At 46.0% G+C, this 19,974-nt stretch overlaps 1 protein-coding gene across 1 annotated transcript in view; it reads left to right on the top strand.

Moving 5' to 3' along the window:
• Nucleotides 1–3,185: 3,185 nt before the first annotated feature.
• The window catches only part of HAAO (3-hydroxyanthranilate 3,4-dioxygenase), a 64,049-nt gene continuing 47,260 nt past the window's right edge, over nt 3,186–19,974 (top strand). Inside the window, exons 1-2 of the mRNA XM_026652534.1 lie at nt 3,186–3,344; nt 7,196–7,274. Coding sequence (XP_026508319.1) covers nt 3,265–3,344; nt 7,196–7,274 — 159 coding nt within the window. The 5' untranslated portion in view covers nt 3,186–3,264. The remainder of the gene's footprint in view (nt 3,345–7,195; nt 7,275–19,974) is intronic.

Genomic DNA, 19,974 nt, shown 5'->3' with positions numbered 1-19,974 from the left:
TTGCAGCCCAGCGGGAGAGGGCTAACAACGGAGATGGGTTTCCCCAGGGTAGAGAGGGTGGGCAACAGGGCGGCATTGGGAAGGAAGGGAGGGACAGAGGTCAGGACTATCCGGACACCCAGGTCCTCTAGCGGCTCCAGGGGGACAAACCCCCACCACCACCAGCAGGGCCTTCTCCACCGCCTCCTGGGCAGTGGCCTCTGACACTAGGAAGAAGACGACCTTTCCATACATTTTGGAGGCCGCTACGATGGCCATGGGCCCCACCACCCCCTCCAACACCTGCACATAGGTTTCTACGTGGGGTGAGGCGGGTACCAGGAAGGAACGGACACCATGCTTCCTGGTCAAGGTGGGGAAGGGGCCCCAGCCGCTATAGATGGTAGCGGAGGCAGTGGTCGGAAAAGATGACGTAGCGGCAGGGCACTCGTAGAGCTAGTGGAGGGAGCAGCGGGGAGGGACGCCGGGGCTGGTGGTGGGGCAGCGGGGGCAGCCCCTGCCATAGAGTGCCCAGTCTTTTTGGCAGGGCCCTTACCCTTCTTTTTGCCCTGGCCCTTCCCGCGGGCTGGGGGGGCTCCCCCAGAGTCGGAGGGAGCAAGGGACGTGGCAGCAGCGGAGGTCACCCTGTTGCCTGCTGCTGTCGGCGCCCCAGTGGGGGCGGTAGCAGGTGGTTCGGCAGCGGCTGTTGAGGTGGAAGCCTGAGGGGTTGATGGGGGGCAGGCAGAGGAGGGGCGGCGAGGTCTGCACAAGGGGTCCCACCCACCTCGTCCCCTGCCATAATGAGAGCGGGGGGAGGACAAACACCAGAGGGAGGAGGGGAAAGGGGACAACCACTCCTCCCCGCTAGGCTGCAGGCAGGGGAGGAGGGGCTGGATGGGGAGGGCTGAATCGGGGGGGGGGCTATCAGGACGTGCCAGGGTGTGTGTGTGAGTGTGAGTGAGTCACCAACTCAGGATGGAATTCCAGCTCCTCTAGTTGCACTAGGGGAATAGGGGATAAAACAGCATGGGGGTGAGGGGGGGTGCAGTGAAACAGGGACCAGCTCAAATGGGATGGGCACAAGCACACGGAAGGGGGTATGGGTGCATGAGGGGAGGGGCTAATCAGGGCAAGGGGGGGGCCGCAGGGGGAGGGGAACAACCAGGCTAGGAGTGGGGCAGAGGAACCAAGGGGCTAGCTTCAGGGCTGGGGCAGGGCAAACAAACAAAAGCTATAGAGGGAAACAGGCAAGGCAGACAAACAAACTGAAGCTAGCGAGGGGGGCTGAGGCAAAGGGGAAGGGCAAAAGGCTGTAAGGGGCAAATGGGGCAGGTAGCAAGGGGCAGAGCTGGGGAGGAGGGGGCAGTCAAAGGGGGGGTACATGTGCCTATGTACGCTTGTACAAAGAGTCAATATGGACTGGCTGCTGCTTTTGGCCCAAAAGGTGGTGAAAGGGCGAGGCAAGCCAGGTGAGCAGCCAGTGGGGGTGATGGAGGGGGCAGCGATGACGGTGGTGGGGGTGGGGATTGAGGGGGGAGGACACAGATGGACCAGGGGGCAGGCTCCACACCACACGCCGTGTCCCCACAAACACAGTCTAGATCCCCACCACAAGAGCACAGTTCAAAAGTTACTCAGTCCTTGAGGGCCCCCTCCACGGTGGTCTGTAGAATTTCTACGTGCTCCCCCACTGGTAGATGGTCCTCTTCTTCCTCCTCCCTGAGGCTCCAGCAGCTCCTAGGCAGCAAACACAGCAGCAGCTCCAGGCGCCAGTCCCGCAGCCAGCAGGAAGGACCCCTCTCAGGTGGTGGTGTCCACAGTAGCAGCAACAGCTGGGGTTGGGGTCCCTCACTCCCCTCCTCTGGGAAGCAGGCCAGTAGCCCCCTCCGGGGCTACAGCAGGAGCAGCAACCGAGGGTTGGGGGAAGAGGGTTCACCAGCCAGCAAGCTAGCAAATAGCAGAGAAGGAGGAGGGTGTCTAGCCCAGCCAAGGGAGCAGCGGCAGCAAGAGCCTAGCAGCAGCAGAAATAGCAGCCCTCTCCCTCCTTCCTCTCTCCAGGCCAGAGGACAGCAGGCGAGACAGTAGCCTCAGACAACCTTTCCCTGGGTAACGGGTAGTTCCAGAACAAGCAGGAACTTGCTAGAACCAATTAAGGCAGGCAGGTTAATTAGGACACCAGGAGCCAATTAAGAAGCTCCTAGAATCAATTAGGACAGTCTGGCTAATCAGGGCACCTGGGTTTAAAAAGGACCTCACCTCAGTCAGTGAGGTACATGTGCAAGAGGTATTAGGAGCTGAGAGTAGGACTGAGATGTAAAGTGTTATCAGACACCAGGAGGCAGGTCTTGTGGTGAGGATAAAGAAGGTGTTGGGAGAAGGCCATGGGGAAGTAGTTTAGGGAGTTGTAGCTGTCATGTAGCTGTTACAGGATACATTTTAGACAGCTGCAATCCACAGGGCCCTGGGCTGGAACTCCGAGTAGAGGGCAGGCCTGGGTTCCCCTCAAACCTCCCAACTCCTGATCAGACACAGGAGGAGTTGACCTGGACTGTGGGTTCCACCAGAGAGGAAGGTCTCTGGTCTGTTCCCCGACCCATTAGGTGAATTAGCAGGGACTGCGGGGATTGTTCTTTTCCCTATGCTGGCCGATGATGAGGTTAACTGAGTGAATGGCAGATCTGAGCCACGAAAGTAGCTAAACTGAGGGCTGCCGTGAATCTCTGAGACGAGCAAATCTGCCAATAAGTGCAGGACCCACCAAGGCAGAGGAGGAACTTTGTTACTATATCTATCTATATCTATCTATCTATCTATCTATCTCTATATATATCTTTATGCAGCCCTCCTTCTGCCTTTCTTCTGTGTGATTGTATTCCAAACAATCATCTAGTTAGTATATTGTTTTTATGATAATGCTATTTACTGACATTTAACCTGTACTTTCAACAATACAATGAATAAAAAATGTCTTCTTTCTAGCCCTGCTAACACACACACACACACACACACACACACACAAAATGTATATATTTAAACCGAGCTAAGCAAAGATCTAGATGTTTTTGAAATGCATGAGTTGATTATTGGCTAAGCTTATAGTTTGCTCTACAAAATAACCTTTGGCTGATCGAACAAAGTAGTTCCCTTTGTCACCCAAGCCTGAAGAACTCTATCTTATCAACCAATCACCAGAGCTTTGTGGTGGGAGTAACATACCGAGAGTGCATGCTGCATACTTCTCTGCCAACTCATTAGCTTCCTCAAAAGTCTCATTACTGGTGAATCATGGAGCTGCTTGTAAATGTAAGAAAATGGATAGAAGAAAACAAAGCTGCTTTTTTGCCCCCAGTGTGCAATAAGCTTATGTAAGTAAATGAAGATCTTGTTTTACCTTGCATAATCTCAGGGATAAAAGGAAACTGCTGTAAATTTCATGCAAATGGCAAAGATTAATAAGTATGGATAAAATTGTTCTTCAGGTCTGGCCACAAACTTTTTTTTTAAAGACAGAAAGTGCTTGAAAACTGTTCAATGATTTAAAATAGATGGACTGCTGTGTTAAGCACGTTGCAATCTATGGCCCTGATCCAAAATTCATTGAAGTCTACAGCAGTCTTTCTACTGACTTCAGTGGGCTATGGATTAGGCCTTATGGGAGAAAAAAATCTCATAGGATCACACTCGTGAATTATGAGATTCACCTAATAAATTGCCACTACTTCCCTCCCACTTTGTGTTTCCGGACTTGGTGGTGAAAGCCATCCCAGCCATGAGAGAGGGGCTACTCCTACTATTTTTTGATTGTAATAATGGGGTCATCCTTCACTTCTGGAGCTGAAGGAGTAATCCATGAGACAAGAGGGCAGGGAAGAAGAGGGATGCTTACCACAGCTGTCAGTTGGGGGCTCTGCAAGCTGCTCTGGCCTGATCAGTTTCCTGTCTGTGACTCAGGCTATGTCTACACAAGCACTTTTGTCAGTATAACTTATGTCGCTCAGGGGTGTGAAAAAACACCTCTCTGAGCGACATAAGTTTCACTGACGAAAGCACCGGTGTGGACGCTTGCAGTGTGGCTGTGCCAGGGTCCAGAATTTGGCACCTTCTTCCAATCACAATAATAATTAGTTCTTTTGTCAGTGGAATAAGGCATAATGTGTTTGCTTAGCGTAGCAAGCAGGTGCCTGGGGCAGCCAATGAAGATGAGGGCCGCACGTTCGGTGGCAATTCAGCAGCGGGGCCGTCACTCCCTCTTGGAGCGAAGGACCTGCCGCCGAATTGCCTCCGCAGAATGAAGTGGTGGTAGAGCTGCCGCCCATCGCGATCGCAGCTTTTTTTTTTTTTGCTGCTTGGGGCGGCAAAAATGCTAGAGCCGGCCCTGAAGAAAAGAAGGGCTTCCTTAAAAAGTTTCTTTCCTATCCCTCTTCATGATGTTTTTATATTATAATCCAGTTTTCACATTATATTATGTTCCTTTTATTTTCTGTGATATCTGTTTTAATCAATCAAAAGGAAATTGTAAAAAAACAAAACTTCCAGGAACCCACTTCTCTTTTTTTTTCCTACCCCAAAGGATTCCCTTTGGAAGTTAATGCTTTTCATGACTGTGTGTAAATGTTTGCTTTTCTGAGTAACTATTCCAAGATACAGATTTCACTGAGGATCACTGTGCACATTCCCCCATCTATTGAAAGTACCGTTCTATGTTCTATTGTAGACAGAAAGAAAGACAAAAATGCTAGGCCTGAGTAGATCTCATTGAATGAAAGAGTACAAGAAAGTGTCTTCTGTTTGTGATTTCTTTCATTTGATTATTAGTTTAAAATAAATATTTCAGAATGAATTCTGCTATACTTTTGCAAGGTGTCTTCATTTCTAAGCTTAACAATCGCACCTGTGCTGCGTTGAAGCATTTTGAATATTCCTCTTTTCTGTTCTTCATCAAGAAGAGATATATACTTTGCTGGGTGGCGGATGAAGCTTCCCCTTGTGGAGGCTCAGTCTAGCCCCCTGACACGCCTCTTCTGTCCAAGGCCACGCCCCTGCTCGCTGCTCTCAGCCCCCCGCCCATGGCCTCGGCTGGTGTGGGGTGGGGGGGTCTGAGAACTTGGTTGGGGCCACGGCGTGCAGGGAAGTTGAGAGCTCGGCCCTGGCCAGGGTCAAGCTCTCAGCCCTGGCTGAATCTCCAAGCCCAGAGCCCTTCCCCCATTCTGCCCCTTCCCCTGTGGCTCTGCCCCCTGCTCGCTCCTTCCCCACCTCCGCTGCGGCCCCAAGACTGGAAAAGCTCTGTGCCCCTGCCTCGGCCCCAGGGGTATTACCTGAGTCCATGGTGGGGAGAGATTTTTTTTTTCCTGGGGCCCCCAAATCCACCACTGCCCCTCACCCGGTGGTGTGAGATTTGGGGAGGCTTAGCCTCCCCCAGCCTCAATTACGCACTGCCTATGCCCACTCAACAATACCTTATAGCCCAGGGATTAGGTCCCGCTGCTAGAAAGTGGGAGTACTGGGTTCAACTCCCTGATCCAAATTAGGCAGTGAAGGGATTTGAACCTGCATCTTATACATCCTGTGTCAGGCTCTGACCATTTAAATATAAGGGTTGCTCCAGCTGTACTTTTTGTGGTGTTAGGAATGCAAATATGCCTACTAGATCAGGCTCTGCAGTTGAAATAGGCTAAATGCCACCAGGGCTTAAGCAGCTCAGTGGCATCTGGACTTAGGTGGCTTTGCAGAAATGTAGGTGGAGTTTAAGGACCTCCTCAGTGCTCTTTAAATCATTGGTGCTTTGCAATAAAATGAAATACCTTGATTTCTATGAAGACTAACTACCCTCAGAATTCAGTCATGATGCTCTCACATGCTAACAATATTCTTCCACCTTTTATTTTATAGCCCAGCCCATGCTTTGTCTTAATATTTCATGAGTTGTCAGCTATGCTACTTACAGCTCTGTCAGCACTGCAGTCCTTTGTGCCCTGCAACAAGCAGAATGTTACTATAAGTTCACCAGTGCACCAAAAAAAAAAAACAACCCCTTGGAAATGAACATTAAATCTGCATGATGCAAGTGCTTATGATTTCAGATCCTTATTTTGTGATGCTGGCATAAGCTGAGTATTATAGCGTGTACAGCCTCCTGTTGTGGAAATAGTTGATTTGAATATCATACTTTTATCATTTAATTTGTGTAGCTTTTATTTAAACAAAGGTCAAGGTAGTTATTGTTGTTTAGCATTGTAGTATATTAGGGCCCTATGTTTCATATCACCAAAATGCTCCTTGCAGTAAACAAAATGAAGGTGGCGAAAACAAAACAAAACCACAAAACAAAACATGCATGTTCCAACATCTCAGAAACTCTCCCAACATGACTCTGTTGAAGATGGTTGAGCGTATAGGCATCATTACAACACACTAAGCATTGAGGCCCAGATTCAGTGTGAAGATACTGCTTCTCTATCTCTACGGTAGCTCTGTGTGCCCCTGCTCTCATCCTGGAGTTGCATTCCATGGTAGTGTTGCTCCATTGCTACTGGGCTACCAAGGATTACCCAGCATCCCTGTCATTAGGGGTCGCTGTTGTGTAAGATACTATCTGGGACAGGTAATACCTCTGGCTGCTGACCTGAAGGAAGGGTGAGATCCACACATAAGGGGGTCCCTTCTGCACATGGAACTTGGAGGTACAGTCTGGCCTGAAGGGAACTGCCTGAAGGCTAATTTTGGCATTCAGAGTAGTAGAACTGAGAGAAAAAGTGCTCATCAGAATTCACAAGCATGGCAGAATTAGACAGAGGGCCTGATTCTCCTCTCACTTCCACCACTTTAAAATCAGGTGCAACTTTGGTGAACTCATTCCTGTGACACCATTGTAAGAGTGGTGTAAGTGAGAGGATTCAGGCCCAACATTCATATCAATAGCTTTCAGTAACTTTACTAGCTGTGAAGCATTACGTTTTACTTACAAACTTCTAGTCACATCAGATGATATTGCAATGATAATAATACCTAGCTCTCAGATAGCACGTTTCATCTTTGGATCTCAAACGTGTTACAAAACCCAGGTCTCCTGAATTCCAGTCCAGGGACCTAATCACTTGGTCATATTGCCTAAACTATTTAATAAATTAGTTATTGGCTGTAAAATACTTCTAAATCCTTAGATGAAATATAGAAATGCAAGATATTCTTACTAATCTCTTTAAAATATTTTTTCCAGGCACTGTCAGAAGCTGAATGTGATGTTTGTTGGAGGACCAAACCAAAGGAAGGATTATCATATTGAAGAAGGAGAAGAGGTAACATATAGGACATTTCTGTTTTACTGCTTTTATAGATCTCTAAGATTAAGAAATTTAACTACTGTATAAGTGACACCTGCAAATTACTAATGTCCTGCTTAATTCTATTAAACTGATTAGATGTCGGCAGAAAAAATTGACAGAATAAGCAGTTCCATCAGAATACTTTATGAAATTGGGTCAATTTCATCAGAATTTTCATTAGGAAAAGAATGGAAAAAAAGTTCTAACAATGTCAGAATGTCCCATTGCAATATTTTCAGAATGAAACTTTTTGGTTTTTCATGTTTAAATGATGTTTTGTTTTGAATTTTGTATTTTGTGTTCTAGATTATAATATAATACAACACTTTTTTTTAAAAAAAATATCAAAATCTAAATAAAACATTTTGATCAACCTAAATGGAATTTCCCCCTCAATTTTCCTTTGTGGAGAATTTAAAATTTTTGGTTTGCATTCCGAGTCAGAATGAAAAAAATTCAACATCTGGAATTCCTTCATGAAATGGAATTTCCATCCTTTGCACAGCTCTAGTATTTATGTAATTGGGTTCTGCCTTCTGCTGACAGAAAGCATGCTTTGCACCTTGAGTAGTCATTTGCCCATGTATGGAGTGCAAATAGACCAAATCAAAATGGCAACATCTTACACCCAAACTTGCACTGCTGTAAGCCTGGGATTTTCAACTAAACACAAATGAGCTAGATACAAAACTCCCATTACATTTCAATGGAATTTGACCACCTAATTCCCATAGTATAATGAAAATTTGAAAATGTCAGCCTAAATGACTTCACAAATACAAGGCAGTACAGAATTAGGCCTAGCATTTTTAAAAGACTTTGTGGGGATTTATATACTTACCATGGAAACAATTAATAGAATCATACCTTAGGTGATTTTATATTGTAATAGTAATATACCTTAATTGTACCTGAGGTGAAAAGCACCTGTTATATATTTATAAGCAAATACTGTTGGGGAAACTGAGTGCATTTTTGTCTATAAGAGATAAGATCCTGGTGAAAGAGATAATCACAACTATAGGATGTCAGGTTACAAAACATTTGAAGGAACCTCCAATCGCTATTCTGATGTTATACTACATTATTATTACATATTATTGATAGGGTTGGGTGAAGCTAAAGGAGTTAAGGTTTGGCAAAGCACTGGAGCGATTGTGGTGGGCATAGGTGCTGGAACTAGGGATGCTGGGGGTGCTACTGCACCCCCTTGCTGGAAGTGGTTTCCATCATATACAGTGCAACAGAGGGTCCTGTGGCACCTTTAAGACTAACAGAAGTATTGGGAGCATAAGCTTTCGTGGGTAAGAACCTCACTTCTTCAGATGCAAGTAATGGAAATCTCCAGAGGCAGGTATAAATCAGTATGGAGATAACGAGGTTAGTTCAATCAGGGAGGGTGAGGTGCTCTGCTAGCAGTTGAGGTGTGAACACCAAGGGAGGAGAAACTGTTTCTGTAGTTGGATAGCCATTCACAGTCTTTGCTTAATCCTCATCTGACGGTGTCAAATTTGCAAATGAACTGGAGCTCAGCAGTTTCTCTTTGGAGTCTGGTCCTGACGTTTTTTTGCTGTAAGATGGCTACCTTTACATCTGCTATTGTGTGGCCAGGGAGGTTGAAGTGTTCCCCTACAGGTTTTTGTATATTGCCATTCGTGATATCTGACTTGTGTCCATTTATCCTCTTGCGTAGTGACTGTCCAGTTTGGCCAATGTACATGGCAGAGGGGCATTGCTGGCACATGATGGCATATATAACGTTGGTGGACGTGCAGGTGAATGAGCCGGTGATGTTGTAGCTGATCTGGTTAGGTCCTGTGATGGTGTTGCTGGTGTAGATATGTGGGCAGAGTTGGCATCAAGGTTTGTTGCATGGGTTGGTTCCTGAGTTAGAGTTGTTATGGTGCGGTGCGTGGTTGCTGGTGAGAATATGCTTAAGGTTGGCGGGTTGTCTGTGGGTGAGGACTGGCCTGCCTCCCAAGGTCTGTGAAAGTGAGGGATCATTGTCCAGGATCTGATAAAGTTCTGTGGTGATCTGGAAGCCTACTTTCGCCGCCTCTGACTCAAAGAATACTTTCAAGATAACACTGAACAGCGCACTGATACACAGATACCCTCCCACCAACAACACAGGAAGAAGAACTCCTCATGGACTCCTCCTGAGGGTCGAAATGACAGTCTGGACCTATACATAGAATGCTTCCGCCGACGTGCACAGGCAGAAATTGTGGAAAAACAACATCGCTTGCCTCATAACCTAAGTCGTGCAGAACGCAATGCCATCCACAGCCTCAGAAACCACCCAGACATTATCATCAAAGAGGCTGATAAAGGAGGTGCTGTTGTCATCATGAACAGGTCTGACTACCAGAAGGAGGCTGCCAGACAACTCTCCAATACCAAATTCTACAGGCCACTTTCCTCAGATCCCACTGAGGAATACACTAAGAAACTGCACCATCTACTCAGGACACTCCCTACACTAACACAGGAACAAATCAACATACCCTTAGAGCCCCGACCGGGGTTATTCTATCTACTACCCAAGATCCACAAACCTGGAAATCCTGGACGCCCCATCATCTCGGGCATTGGCACTCCCACTGAAGGACTGTCTGGATATGTGGACTCCCTACTCAGACCCTACGCCACCAGTACTCCCAGCTATCTCCGAGACACCACAGATTTCCTGAGAAAACTACAATGCATTGGTGACCTCCCAGAAAACACCATCCTAGCCACCATGGATGTAGAGGCTCTCTACACAAACATCCCACACACAGATGGAATACAAGCTGTCAGGAACAGTATCCCTGATGATGACACAGCACAACTTATTGCTGAGCTCTGTGACTTTATCCTCACGCACAATTATTTCAAATTTGGTGACAATATATACCTCCAGACCAGTGGCACCGCTATGGGCACCCGCATGGCCCCACAATATGCCAACATTTTTATGGCTGACCTGGAACAACGCTTCCTCAGCTCTCGTCCACTCACACCCCTTCTCTCCCTACGCTACATTGATGACATCTTCATCATCTGGACCCATGGGAAGGAGACCCTGGAAGAATTCCACCATGATTTCAACAGCTTCCACCCCACCATCAACCTCAGCCTGGACCAATCTACACGGGAGGTCCACTTCCTAGACACCACAGTACAAATAAGCGATGGCCACGTTAACACCACCCTATACCAAAAACCCACCGACCGCTACGCCTACCTTCATGCCTCCAGTTTCCACCCCGGACACACCACACGATCCATCGTCTACAGCCAAGCACTGAGGTACAATCGCATCTGCTCCAACCCCTCAGAGAGAGACCAACACCTACAAGATCTTCACCAAGCATTCTCAAAACTACGATACCCACACAAGGAAATAAAGAAACAAATCAACAGAGCCAGACGTGTACCCAGAAGCCTCCTGCTACAAGACAGGCCCAAAAAAGAAACCAACAGAACTCCACTGGCCATCACCTACAGTCCTCAGCTTAAACCTCTCCAACGCATCATCAGTGATCTACAACCCATCCTGGACAATGATCCTTCACTTTCACAGACTTTGGGAGGCAGGCCAGTTCTCGCCCACAGACAACCCACCAACCTTAAGCATATTCTCACCAGCAACCACGCACCGCACCATAACAACTCTAACTCAGGAACCAACCCATGCAACAAACCTCAAAGCCAACTCTGCCCACATATCTACACCAGCAACACCATCACAGGACCTAACCAGATCAGCTACAACATCACCGGCTCATTCACCTGCACGTCCACCAATGTTATATATGCCATCATGTGCCAGCAATGCCCCTCTGCCATGTACATTGGCCAAACTGGACAGTCACTACGCAAGAGGATAAATGGACACAAGTCAGATATCAGGAATGGCAATATACAAAAACCTGTAGGAGAACACTTCAACCTCCCTGGCCACACAATAGCAGATGTAAAGGTAGCCATCTTACAGCAAAAAAACGTCAGGACCAGACTCCAAAGAGAAACTGCTGAGCTCCAGTTCATTTGCAAATTTGACACCATCAGATCAGGATTAAACAAAGACTGTGAATGGCTATCCAACTACAGAAACAGTTTCTCCTCCCTTGGTGTTCACACCTCAACTGCTAGCAGAGCACCTCACCCTCCCTGATTGAACTAACCTCGTTATCTCCATACTGATTTATACCTGCCTCTGGAGATGTCCATTACTTGCATCTGAAGAAGTGAGGTTCTTACCCACGAAAGCTTATGCTCCCAATACTTCTGTTAGTCTTAAAGATGCCACAGGACCCTCTGTTGCTTTTTACAGATTCAGACTAACACGGCTACCCCTCTGATACTTGACATCATATACAGTGTTTACAGTTTGGTTCAATGACTGTCAGTACCCCCACTATACAAATTGTTCCAGCATCCCTGGTGATGGTGTTGCAAAATTAAAACTAATGACCCCAAACCACCCGAATAGGTGACAACTAGGGGTATGCTGTGTGTGTGTGGTGGGGGGGATATTTCTGTTTTGAAGCAGGTTCTTTTGGGGTATTTGGGTGGCTCATTCCATGATGCAATCTACTTCTCTTGTGGAGTGTCCTTGTTTGGTGATGGTGGTTTGAAGTGTGTTCAGGTCTATATCCTGGACTTCCTCCTCAGAGTATGTTCTGTGGTATCTGAGTGCTGGCTTTAGATAACAGATTTCTGGGTGTGTTTGGAGAGGTTACTGGATCTATGAAGGTAGGTGTGGTGATCCATTTGTTTCTTGTATATAGCTGTCTGTAGCGTTCCGTTGTTGAAGTTGATTCTGGTGTCCAGGAAGTTGATGCTAGTGTGGGAGTGTTCCAGATAGTTTAATGGACAGGTGGTGGTTGTTGAAGCTATGGTGGAAATTCATACCCCTAATTGTCACCTACCACCCCACACTGGAACCCATACGAGGTATCCTCCAAGAACTATAACCCATACTCAGTGGGGACCCCATCCTGAAAGAAATCTTTCTTGAACCCCGTCTTCTGGCCTTCAAACAACCACCCAACCTCTCCAAGCTCGCTGAGAAGCAAGCTCCCCACAGACCAGGACACACCAACTCAAAGCGGCACCAGACCCTGCCAGAACAACAAATGCAAAACCTGCAGACATATCTCCACTGCTACAGTGATCAGTACATCTTTCAAGATCCATGGATCCTACACATGCCTATCACAACATGTGGTGTACCTCATCTAGTGCACTAATGCCCCAATAACAGCTATGTGGGTAAAAGCAGACAATCACTATGCTTTTGAATGAACTCACACAGGAAATGATAAAAAACAAAACCACCACATCACCTGTGGGTGAACACTTTTCACAAAGTGATCACTCCATATCTGACCTATCAGTCCTCATCCTCAAAGGAAACCCACACAAAAAATGACCCTAGGAGCTTAAATTAATAACTTTGCTAGACACTAAAAGTCATGGACAGAACAGAGACACTGGATTTATGGCTTATTACAACAATCTATAACCCACTAATAACCCCCCCCTTGCATTTCCCCCTATGACTAGAGGGGTGTTAATGGTCCACTTTATCTTGAATGGTCCCTGGAAATGTGTTATCTACTTATGCTAAACACTTTGTTCACCTTGTATTTAGCTGTGACACTCTGAGCCCTGGTCTACACCACAGAGTTAGGTCGACATAAACTGCCTTGCATTGACCTAACTCTTTAAGCACTAAAATGTCACTCCCGCCGATGTAACTCGCCCTATGCCGACTTAATAACTCCACCTCCGTGAGAGGTGTAGTGCTTAGGTCAATGTATTTCGTTTGATGCAGTGTCAGTGTAGACACTGCATTGCTTACATCGACTGTTGCTGGCTTTCTGAAGCCATCTCACTATGCCCCACACTGACAGTTCAATTGGTGCAAGTGCTCCTGGTGAGGATGTGCAATGCCAGCACAAGAGCATAGCGTGGACATGCAAAAGCAATTTAATTACTGAGGTGGCTGTATGTCAATGTAACTTAGGGTATGCCTACACTACAAAATTATGTCAACCTAAGTAAGTTTCCCAGCCCTGAAGAGCTCTATGTAAGCTCGAAATCTTGTCTTTCTCACCAAAAGAAGATGGTTCAATAAAAGATACTACCTCACCCACCTTGTCTCTTGTTTTCTGTTTTTTCTACTAAGCTGGAAAGAAAGAAAATTGAACACTAGTTGTCACTCTAAGCCCATCTTTCCCATCTTCGTACCCATCTGTCTGTATTCTCAAGCTGCATATGATGGACTTGGCTTTTACAAATTGCTGAAATAGAAATGACAGGAATTAATTTCCGCCAGGAAATTCAAGAGGACAACAAATAAAGCTGAGAAAGGCAGTAAGAGGTTTAGCCTTTTCATGCATGAACTGCTCTGTCTCAAACCTTTCCAGTCTTAATGCTGAATCCCATCTTTTTGCACTGAATGCACTTTTCAAGTTCCGAGACTAGTTACCTGGAAAGGTTCCTATGGTAATTAACATGAAGTTCCTTGAAAAATAGCAAATATTTTTTCATTCCCTAACTGTACACATTATGATAACACAGATAAAAAGCAATCAAATCTTTTTTACAGCAGCTGCCTATTAAATATTGTTTTAGACTACATCTACACTTGAGCTGGGTGTGTGATTCACAGGAGTAGTTATACTTGCAACTAGCTCTCATTGAGCTAGCTAACGAAAATTAGTAGTGTAGCCACAGTAGCACGGGCAGTGGCAGGTGGCAGCCAAGGCTAGCCACCATGAGTACATACCCGCGGGACCCGGGTGGGTTTGTACTCAGCACAGGCAGTGGCTATAGGCACATGGGCTTGCTGTGCTACCATGGCTACAGAATGCTAGCTGTTATCAAACTAGCACAAGTACGTCTACTCAAATTGGGAATCCGCTCCAAAGAACATAGCCTTAATGTTCTTTCACTTATTCAATATTAAACTAGCTTTTCCTAAAGAGACTTATTTTTTTAAACTTTTATTGCAGTGAATCAGATGGTTACGAATCTCTTTATACAATAAATACCAACACATTTTAACATAGGCAGCCCAATTTTCAAACATGGGCTATTTAATAGGACATCTAAATGCCATATGTAGATGCGCAACTCAGAACTTAGGGGGAGGAAAATGCTCATTGACACAAGTAAGTGATAAGTTGAGACCCAAAATGTGCATATCCTATTAAGGAGCTCATGTTTAAAAGCTGGGCTCACAATCTTAATGCCAGTTTAACAGCACTACTGTATATTTAAAAATAATGTATGGTGGCAGCCTATTATAAGCCACTCTAGTTATAAGGGTTTAATGTCTCAGTGATTTGAAAACTTCAGACACTGACACTTACCAGTTTGGAGGAAATTCCAGGCAGACACTTTTGCTTTGGGAGGGAAGTTAATTTTAGAATAGTTTAAATCTCTTAAGTTCACTTTTCCATGTACAGAACTACATACATAATTAGTTGATAATATTAGAAAGGATCTTCTGTGCTTCTCTAGCCCAGTTCTTCTCAGCCTGCAGGTCACATCCCCCAAGGGATTACCAGCATGTCAGGTTTGTGAGCATGCTCCAATTCTTGGAACTGATACTCTTAGCCATTACTTGTTGCATCATCCTCAATCACACTCAGTAGCATCCCTCATCTTGTATTCTGTTCCCCCTCTGATCATTTTTATAGATACTGGAGTTAGAATACCCAGTTTATCAGAGATGGGCCTGAACTACCACTCAGACTTTAGACAAATTTGGCTCTAAACTGTGTGGCTTGAGCCCACCACTGCAGCATACTCATTTTTTTTCTCTAATATGTACATACCAAGTTCCCTTTGATCTCTCTCCACAGAAGCATAGACAGGTGGGGCTCCATCCTGCAAACTTTTACTCATATGCAGTTCCATTGACCTCAAAACCACACTCACTCCCAAGAGAAGGACAAGGAAATTTTGGAAATCTTTATAACTTTGATCAAACCAAGCCACACTTGGCACAGGAGCAGAATGACCACAACCCCCAGGTCTGGGCAAGTTCAGGGCTAGCACTAGAGTAGACTTAGAGCTACTCTAACTTGGACTTAACCTACACTTAAAAGTTTTGCTGATATAGCTATAACCTCCTAATTTAGACATGTCCTTTGTATCAGTACAACTGCATCTACACTGGGGCTTTTGCCAACACAGAAATGTCACCCAAAATAAATAAATCCATCCCACTTTTAGCTAACATTGCTATAGTTACAAAAGCTTCTAGTGTAAACCTGGCCTTATATCCAGCTATCTATGGCTACAAGGGGCAATACTTGGAGCTAGGGATCAGCCAGCTGCAGGGGCACCCTGGCCACATCCCTTTCTCCTGGACATTTTCCCCTACACTGAAGGTGGGTTTGGGAAAGGGGTTGCATAGGAGTTGTGGTGACAGCTCTACACACCCCACAGACTTCCCTGTCCATGGGCATCTTCAGGGACTGGATTTACTGGCATCCTGGCTGCTTTGTGCTGCCTGAATGGGAGCAAAGATCTAGCAGCGTATCTTTTAAATTCTTCCTCCTGTGATATTTTCCAGAGTTCCCAGAAAAAAAATCTACTCAGGGATGATGTGGCACGTGCAAAGTGAAGAGACTGGTTTATTTCAGGGGAAGTCAGTGGGAGATGAAGACCATGCACACGGTGAAGCTTGAGTGTGGATGGATAGTTAATGATAATCAGAAATAGTTTTTCACTGGTTTCAGATTTTTACTACATTGTGTGTGTTTTGTTTGTTATGCAGACAGTTTAGTCAGCAAAGTAGAAAAAGGCCTTTTGGTAACTTGTAATATTTTAACACCTGATCTATCTAGCTGTGAAAATACTTTAAATAAAGGGTTGTTTGTTTTGAAATGAGAGGGGAAAAAAGCTCCTCTTGCAATCAGTGGGAGAGAGGTTCCATTCACATCAGAAGCAGCCTTCATCTTCAGAAATAGTTTTGCCACCTAAGATTGGTGGGATAAGGCTTGGCTAGTGTCCAGGTTTCACCAGTGACTGATGCACATGAGCAAAGAAAAACATAATTTTCTTTCTTTGTCATCCAATTGCTTTTCCAGATTTCTGATGGTTGAAAACCTTGGGATGAGAAAGGGAGAGAAAATTGTTGTTCTGTGCTCATGTATATCAGTCACCTGTGAAGCCTGGACAGCACCACAGCAGAATGTGATTTGCTCTGCAAATTCATTTAGTTCTTTATAATCTGACACACAGTACATGCCAATTCAGGGCCCAATCCTGCAAGGTGCTGAGCAACCCCAATTTCTAATCCGGCAGCACACAGGCCCTACTCAGTTAATTTTCACGCTCAAATCAGTGATGCAGAATTCTGAATCTCTGCTACCCGCTTTATTCTATTTCACTACTTGGGTGCACACTTCCTGGGCCTAGGGCTCCAGGTGATAGTGAGGATGACAACCTCTCTCCCTTGCCTCCCGCAGTGAAACAGGGCCCAGCCAAAAGAAGCAGCAGTACTGCACAGAGCAGTAGGCTCTCCGCAAAGCCTCAGCCCCCCTCCTTTTTGGAACTGAAGTGCCACCTATTTCCTTTGGAAGAACCAATCAAACCCTTGTCCCTATGAGGTGAGAGATTGTGCAGCTGGGCAAGACTGCAGTGGCAGCAGGCATCCATCACCGCCTCAACAGTGACTCAGTATCAACCGTCCTGCTTTTCATTGTACTCTAATGACTTTAGTATCTGGTGATATCACCTACCTTTGGACCACGATGGATGAGGGTGGAGCAGAGTTAAGGAGAGGAGGTAAATCTTGGGTACTCCAGAAAGCTCAAGGGAACTAGACCAAAACCAAACTGCCAGTCTCAAGGGTTATTGATTAATTTTCAGAAATGCTTTGCACCTGCAGCTCTCAATAGAGACATTGGGTATTTAACACTTCTGCAATATAAAGCCATATGATTAAGATAAAAGGCCACTTCTGAATTCATGATAACTCTGGGAGGGTGGCTGGGAGGGGGGAGGTAATAGTTAAGGATTAATAAGAAAGCAGGGAAGTTTTGCAATAACAGGAATGGGAGAGTGTCAGATAGTAAATAAGAAAGAGCTCAAATAAAAAAACACAGAGAGAAGGCTAGGGGAAGAAGATGTGTAAACTTTGGGAGACTACCAAAAAACAAATTAAATAAGAGTACAAAAATTAGAAGACCTTAAACAACCCAAGCCTACCCTTGTTTCCTTCTTGCCTCTTGCCTGTACGTTCTAGACCATAGGTTCTTTGGAGCAGGGATCTGTCTAGGGCCCATAGCAGTTTGGGGGACACAATATAACTGATTAAAAAATGAAAAGAAAAGCTACCAGAGTAAACAGAATAGCCTGATTTCCTTTGTCTCCTGCATGTTACTGAGACTGGACATCGGATTCTCTCTCAAAGGGGCAGATGCTATGTTCCAAGGCTGGGCACTGAACAGATTCTCTGTCCACGCGCTCACTGCAACCACGCCCACCTACTGGAACCAGACTGCTTACACTGCCAAAGGATTTTCTGTGGCTGTGTAGGAAGGGTTGGATTTGCCCCAAAGTATGGAGAGGTTCTACCAGCATATGGATGACAGTGTTTCAGCAAAGGACAATAGTCCTATATTTATTACTAGCTATTCCTATGACTGTTGAAATGGAAGGGTCATGGGCTGTAACTCAATGAGCCATTAAACAGATGACAGTTGTCTTGATAAAGTTCAGAAGATATAATTAGCACAGTAATGAACTGGATAATTACTGCCACATGTGCTCCTCAAAATATCAAATGATTTTTAGGTGAATGAAAAGCTCATATTTTTCTTTAAAAAGACATTATTTTCCTGAAAACCATTTCAAAGACTAAACCCCAACTTGCTGTGAAAAGCGTTGTTATAATATAGATGCAGAAATACTTGAATTGGATATATTGAAAAAAAACAAAGAAACCCACACCAACATCACACACCACTATTTGCAAAACAACTCTTAACAACACAGCAATGAATTCAGAGTTAAGGTTCCTCGGTATTCCATTAGGGCCCTGTACCATAGAATTCAATGGGCTTTTTTCCATTGACTTGAATGGGAGCACAATCACAAGCAATCAAAAACATTCAGTACAGGAAAGATTCCATGATTACTCCTGGTCACAACAGGGTGAAATTCAGCCCTGTGCTGAAGGCCAGCACAGGCCCTATGCACCCACAAAATAGGGCTGACGAGGTGCACAGACCTTGAGCTGGCCCTCTGCATAGGGTTGCCAGGCGTCTAGTTTCCGACCGGAATGCCCGGTCGAAAAGACCCTGGTGGCTCTGGTCAGCACTGCTGAGTGGGACGTTAAAAGTCCAGTTGGCGGCATAGCAGGGCTAAGGCAGGCTCTCTGCCTGCTTTGGCTCTGCGCAGCTCCCCGGAAGCGGCTGGTACGTCCGACCCCTAGGCGCAGGGGCGATCAAGGAAGCTCCGCATGCTGCCCCAGTGCCAGCTCCACAGCTCCCATTGGCTGGGAACCATTGCCAATGGGAGCTGTGGGGGTGGTGCCTGCAGGCACGGGCAGCCCGCACCATGCAGAGCCACCTAGCTGCTTCTCCATCTAGGAGCCGGACATGCCAACTGCTTCCGGGAGTAGCACAGAGCCAGAGCAGGCAGGCAGCCTGCCTTAGCCTTGCTGCACCACCGACCAGGAGCTGCCTGAGGTGAGCTCTGCCTGGCCGGAACCCACACCCCAAACCCTCTGCCCCAGGTTGGAGCCCCCTCCAGCACCCTAACTCCCTCCCAGAGCCCATACTCTGCACCCCCTCCTGCACCCCAGCCCCCTGCCCCAGGTTGGAACTCCCCTCCCACACCCAAACTCCCTCCCAGAGCCCACCCCCCACACCCCAATCCCCTACCCCTGCCTTGAGCTCCCTCCCAGAGCCCGCACCACACAACCCCTCCCACACCCCAAACCCCTACCCCAGCCCTGACCCCCTCCCATATCCAAACTATGTCCACAGTATGATGAATCCAGCAATATTGCCAAATATTTCATCACCTTTGAGAGACAGTGCACCCTCCATGTAATCCCAGGAGATCAAAAGATGACCACACTCACTGGCAGAGCTCTGGACATATTCAATAAGATGCCTATTGATGCTTCAAAATATGGTAAATTTAAGGAACTGGTTTTGAAACAGTTTCAGGTTACCCCTGAAACCTACAGGGTTAAATTCAGGAGTCTTAAGAGGGGATCTGGATTGAGTAATGTGGCTTATGTAAATGAAATGAGAAATTTGGTAGATAAGTGGGTGAGGGGGAAAGGCATTACAAGCTTTGAAGGAATGTGTGATTTGGTTACTCAGGAACAATTCCTGAATATGTGCAGTGATGATGTAAAACAGTATTTGTGGGACAAAAAGGTAAATGCAGTGGGTGAATTAGCTGGGTTTGCAGACTCTTATGAGCAAGCATAAGCTGCAATTAAACATAAACCACTGGCAGAGGGGTACAGGGTTGGGCGAAAACAAAATCACCGTTTTACCCCTGGGGAAAAAGGAGGCTGGGCATTCACCTCCCCATTCCCCTGTTACTTGTCCCAAATTTCCTGTACAAGCAGAGGAGCCTAAGAGGTATCATTGTAAGTCCACTGAGCACCTGAGGAATAAGTGTCCCTTGCTGAGTGGAA

Source organism: Terrapene carolina, unplaced genomic scaffold (assembly GCF_002925995.2).
Source record: "Terrapene carolina triunguis isolate 2854851 unplaced genomic scaffold, T_m_triunguis-2.0 Scaffold120, whole genome shotgun sequence".
Taxonomy (NCBI): domain Eukaryota; kingdom Metazoa; phylum Chordata; order Testudines; family Emydidae; genus Terrapene; species Terrapene triunguis.
Note: the sequence above shows the minus strand (reverse complement) of the source record. Positions and strands in the feature narration are given on the sequence as shown.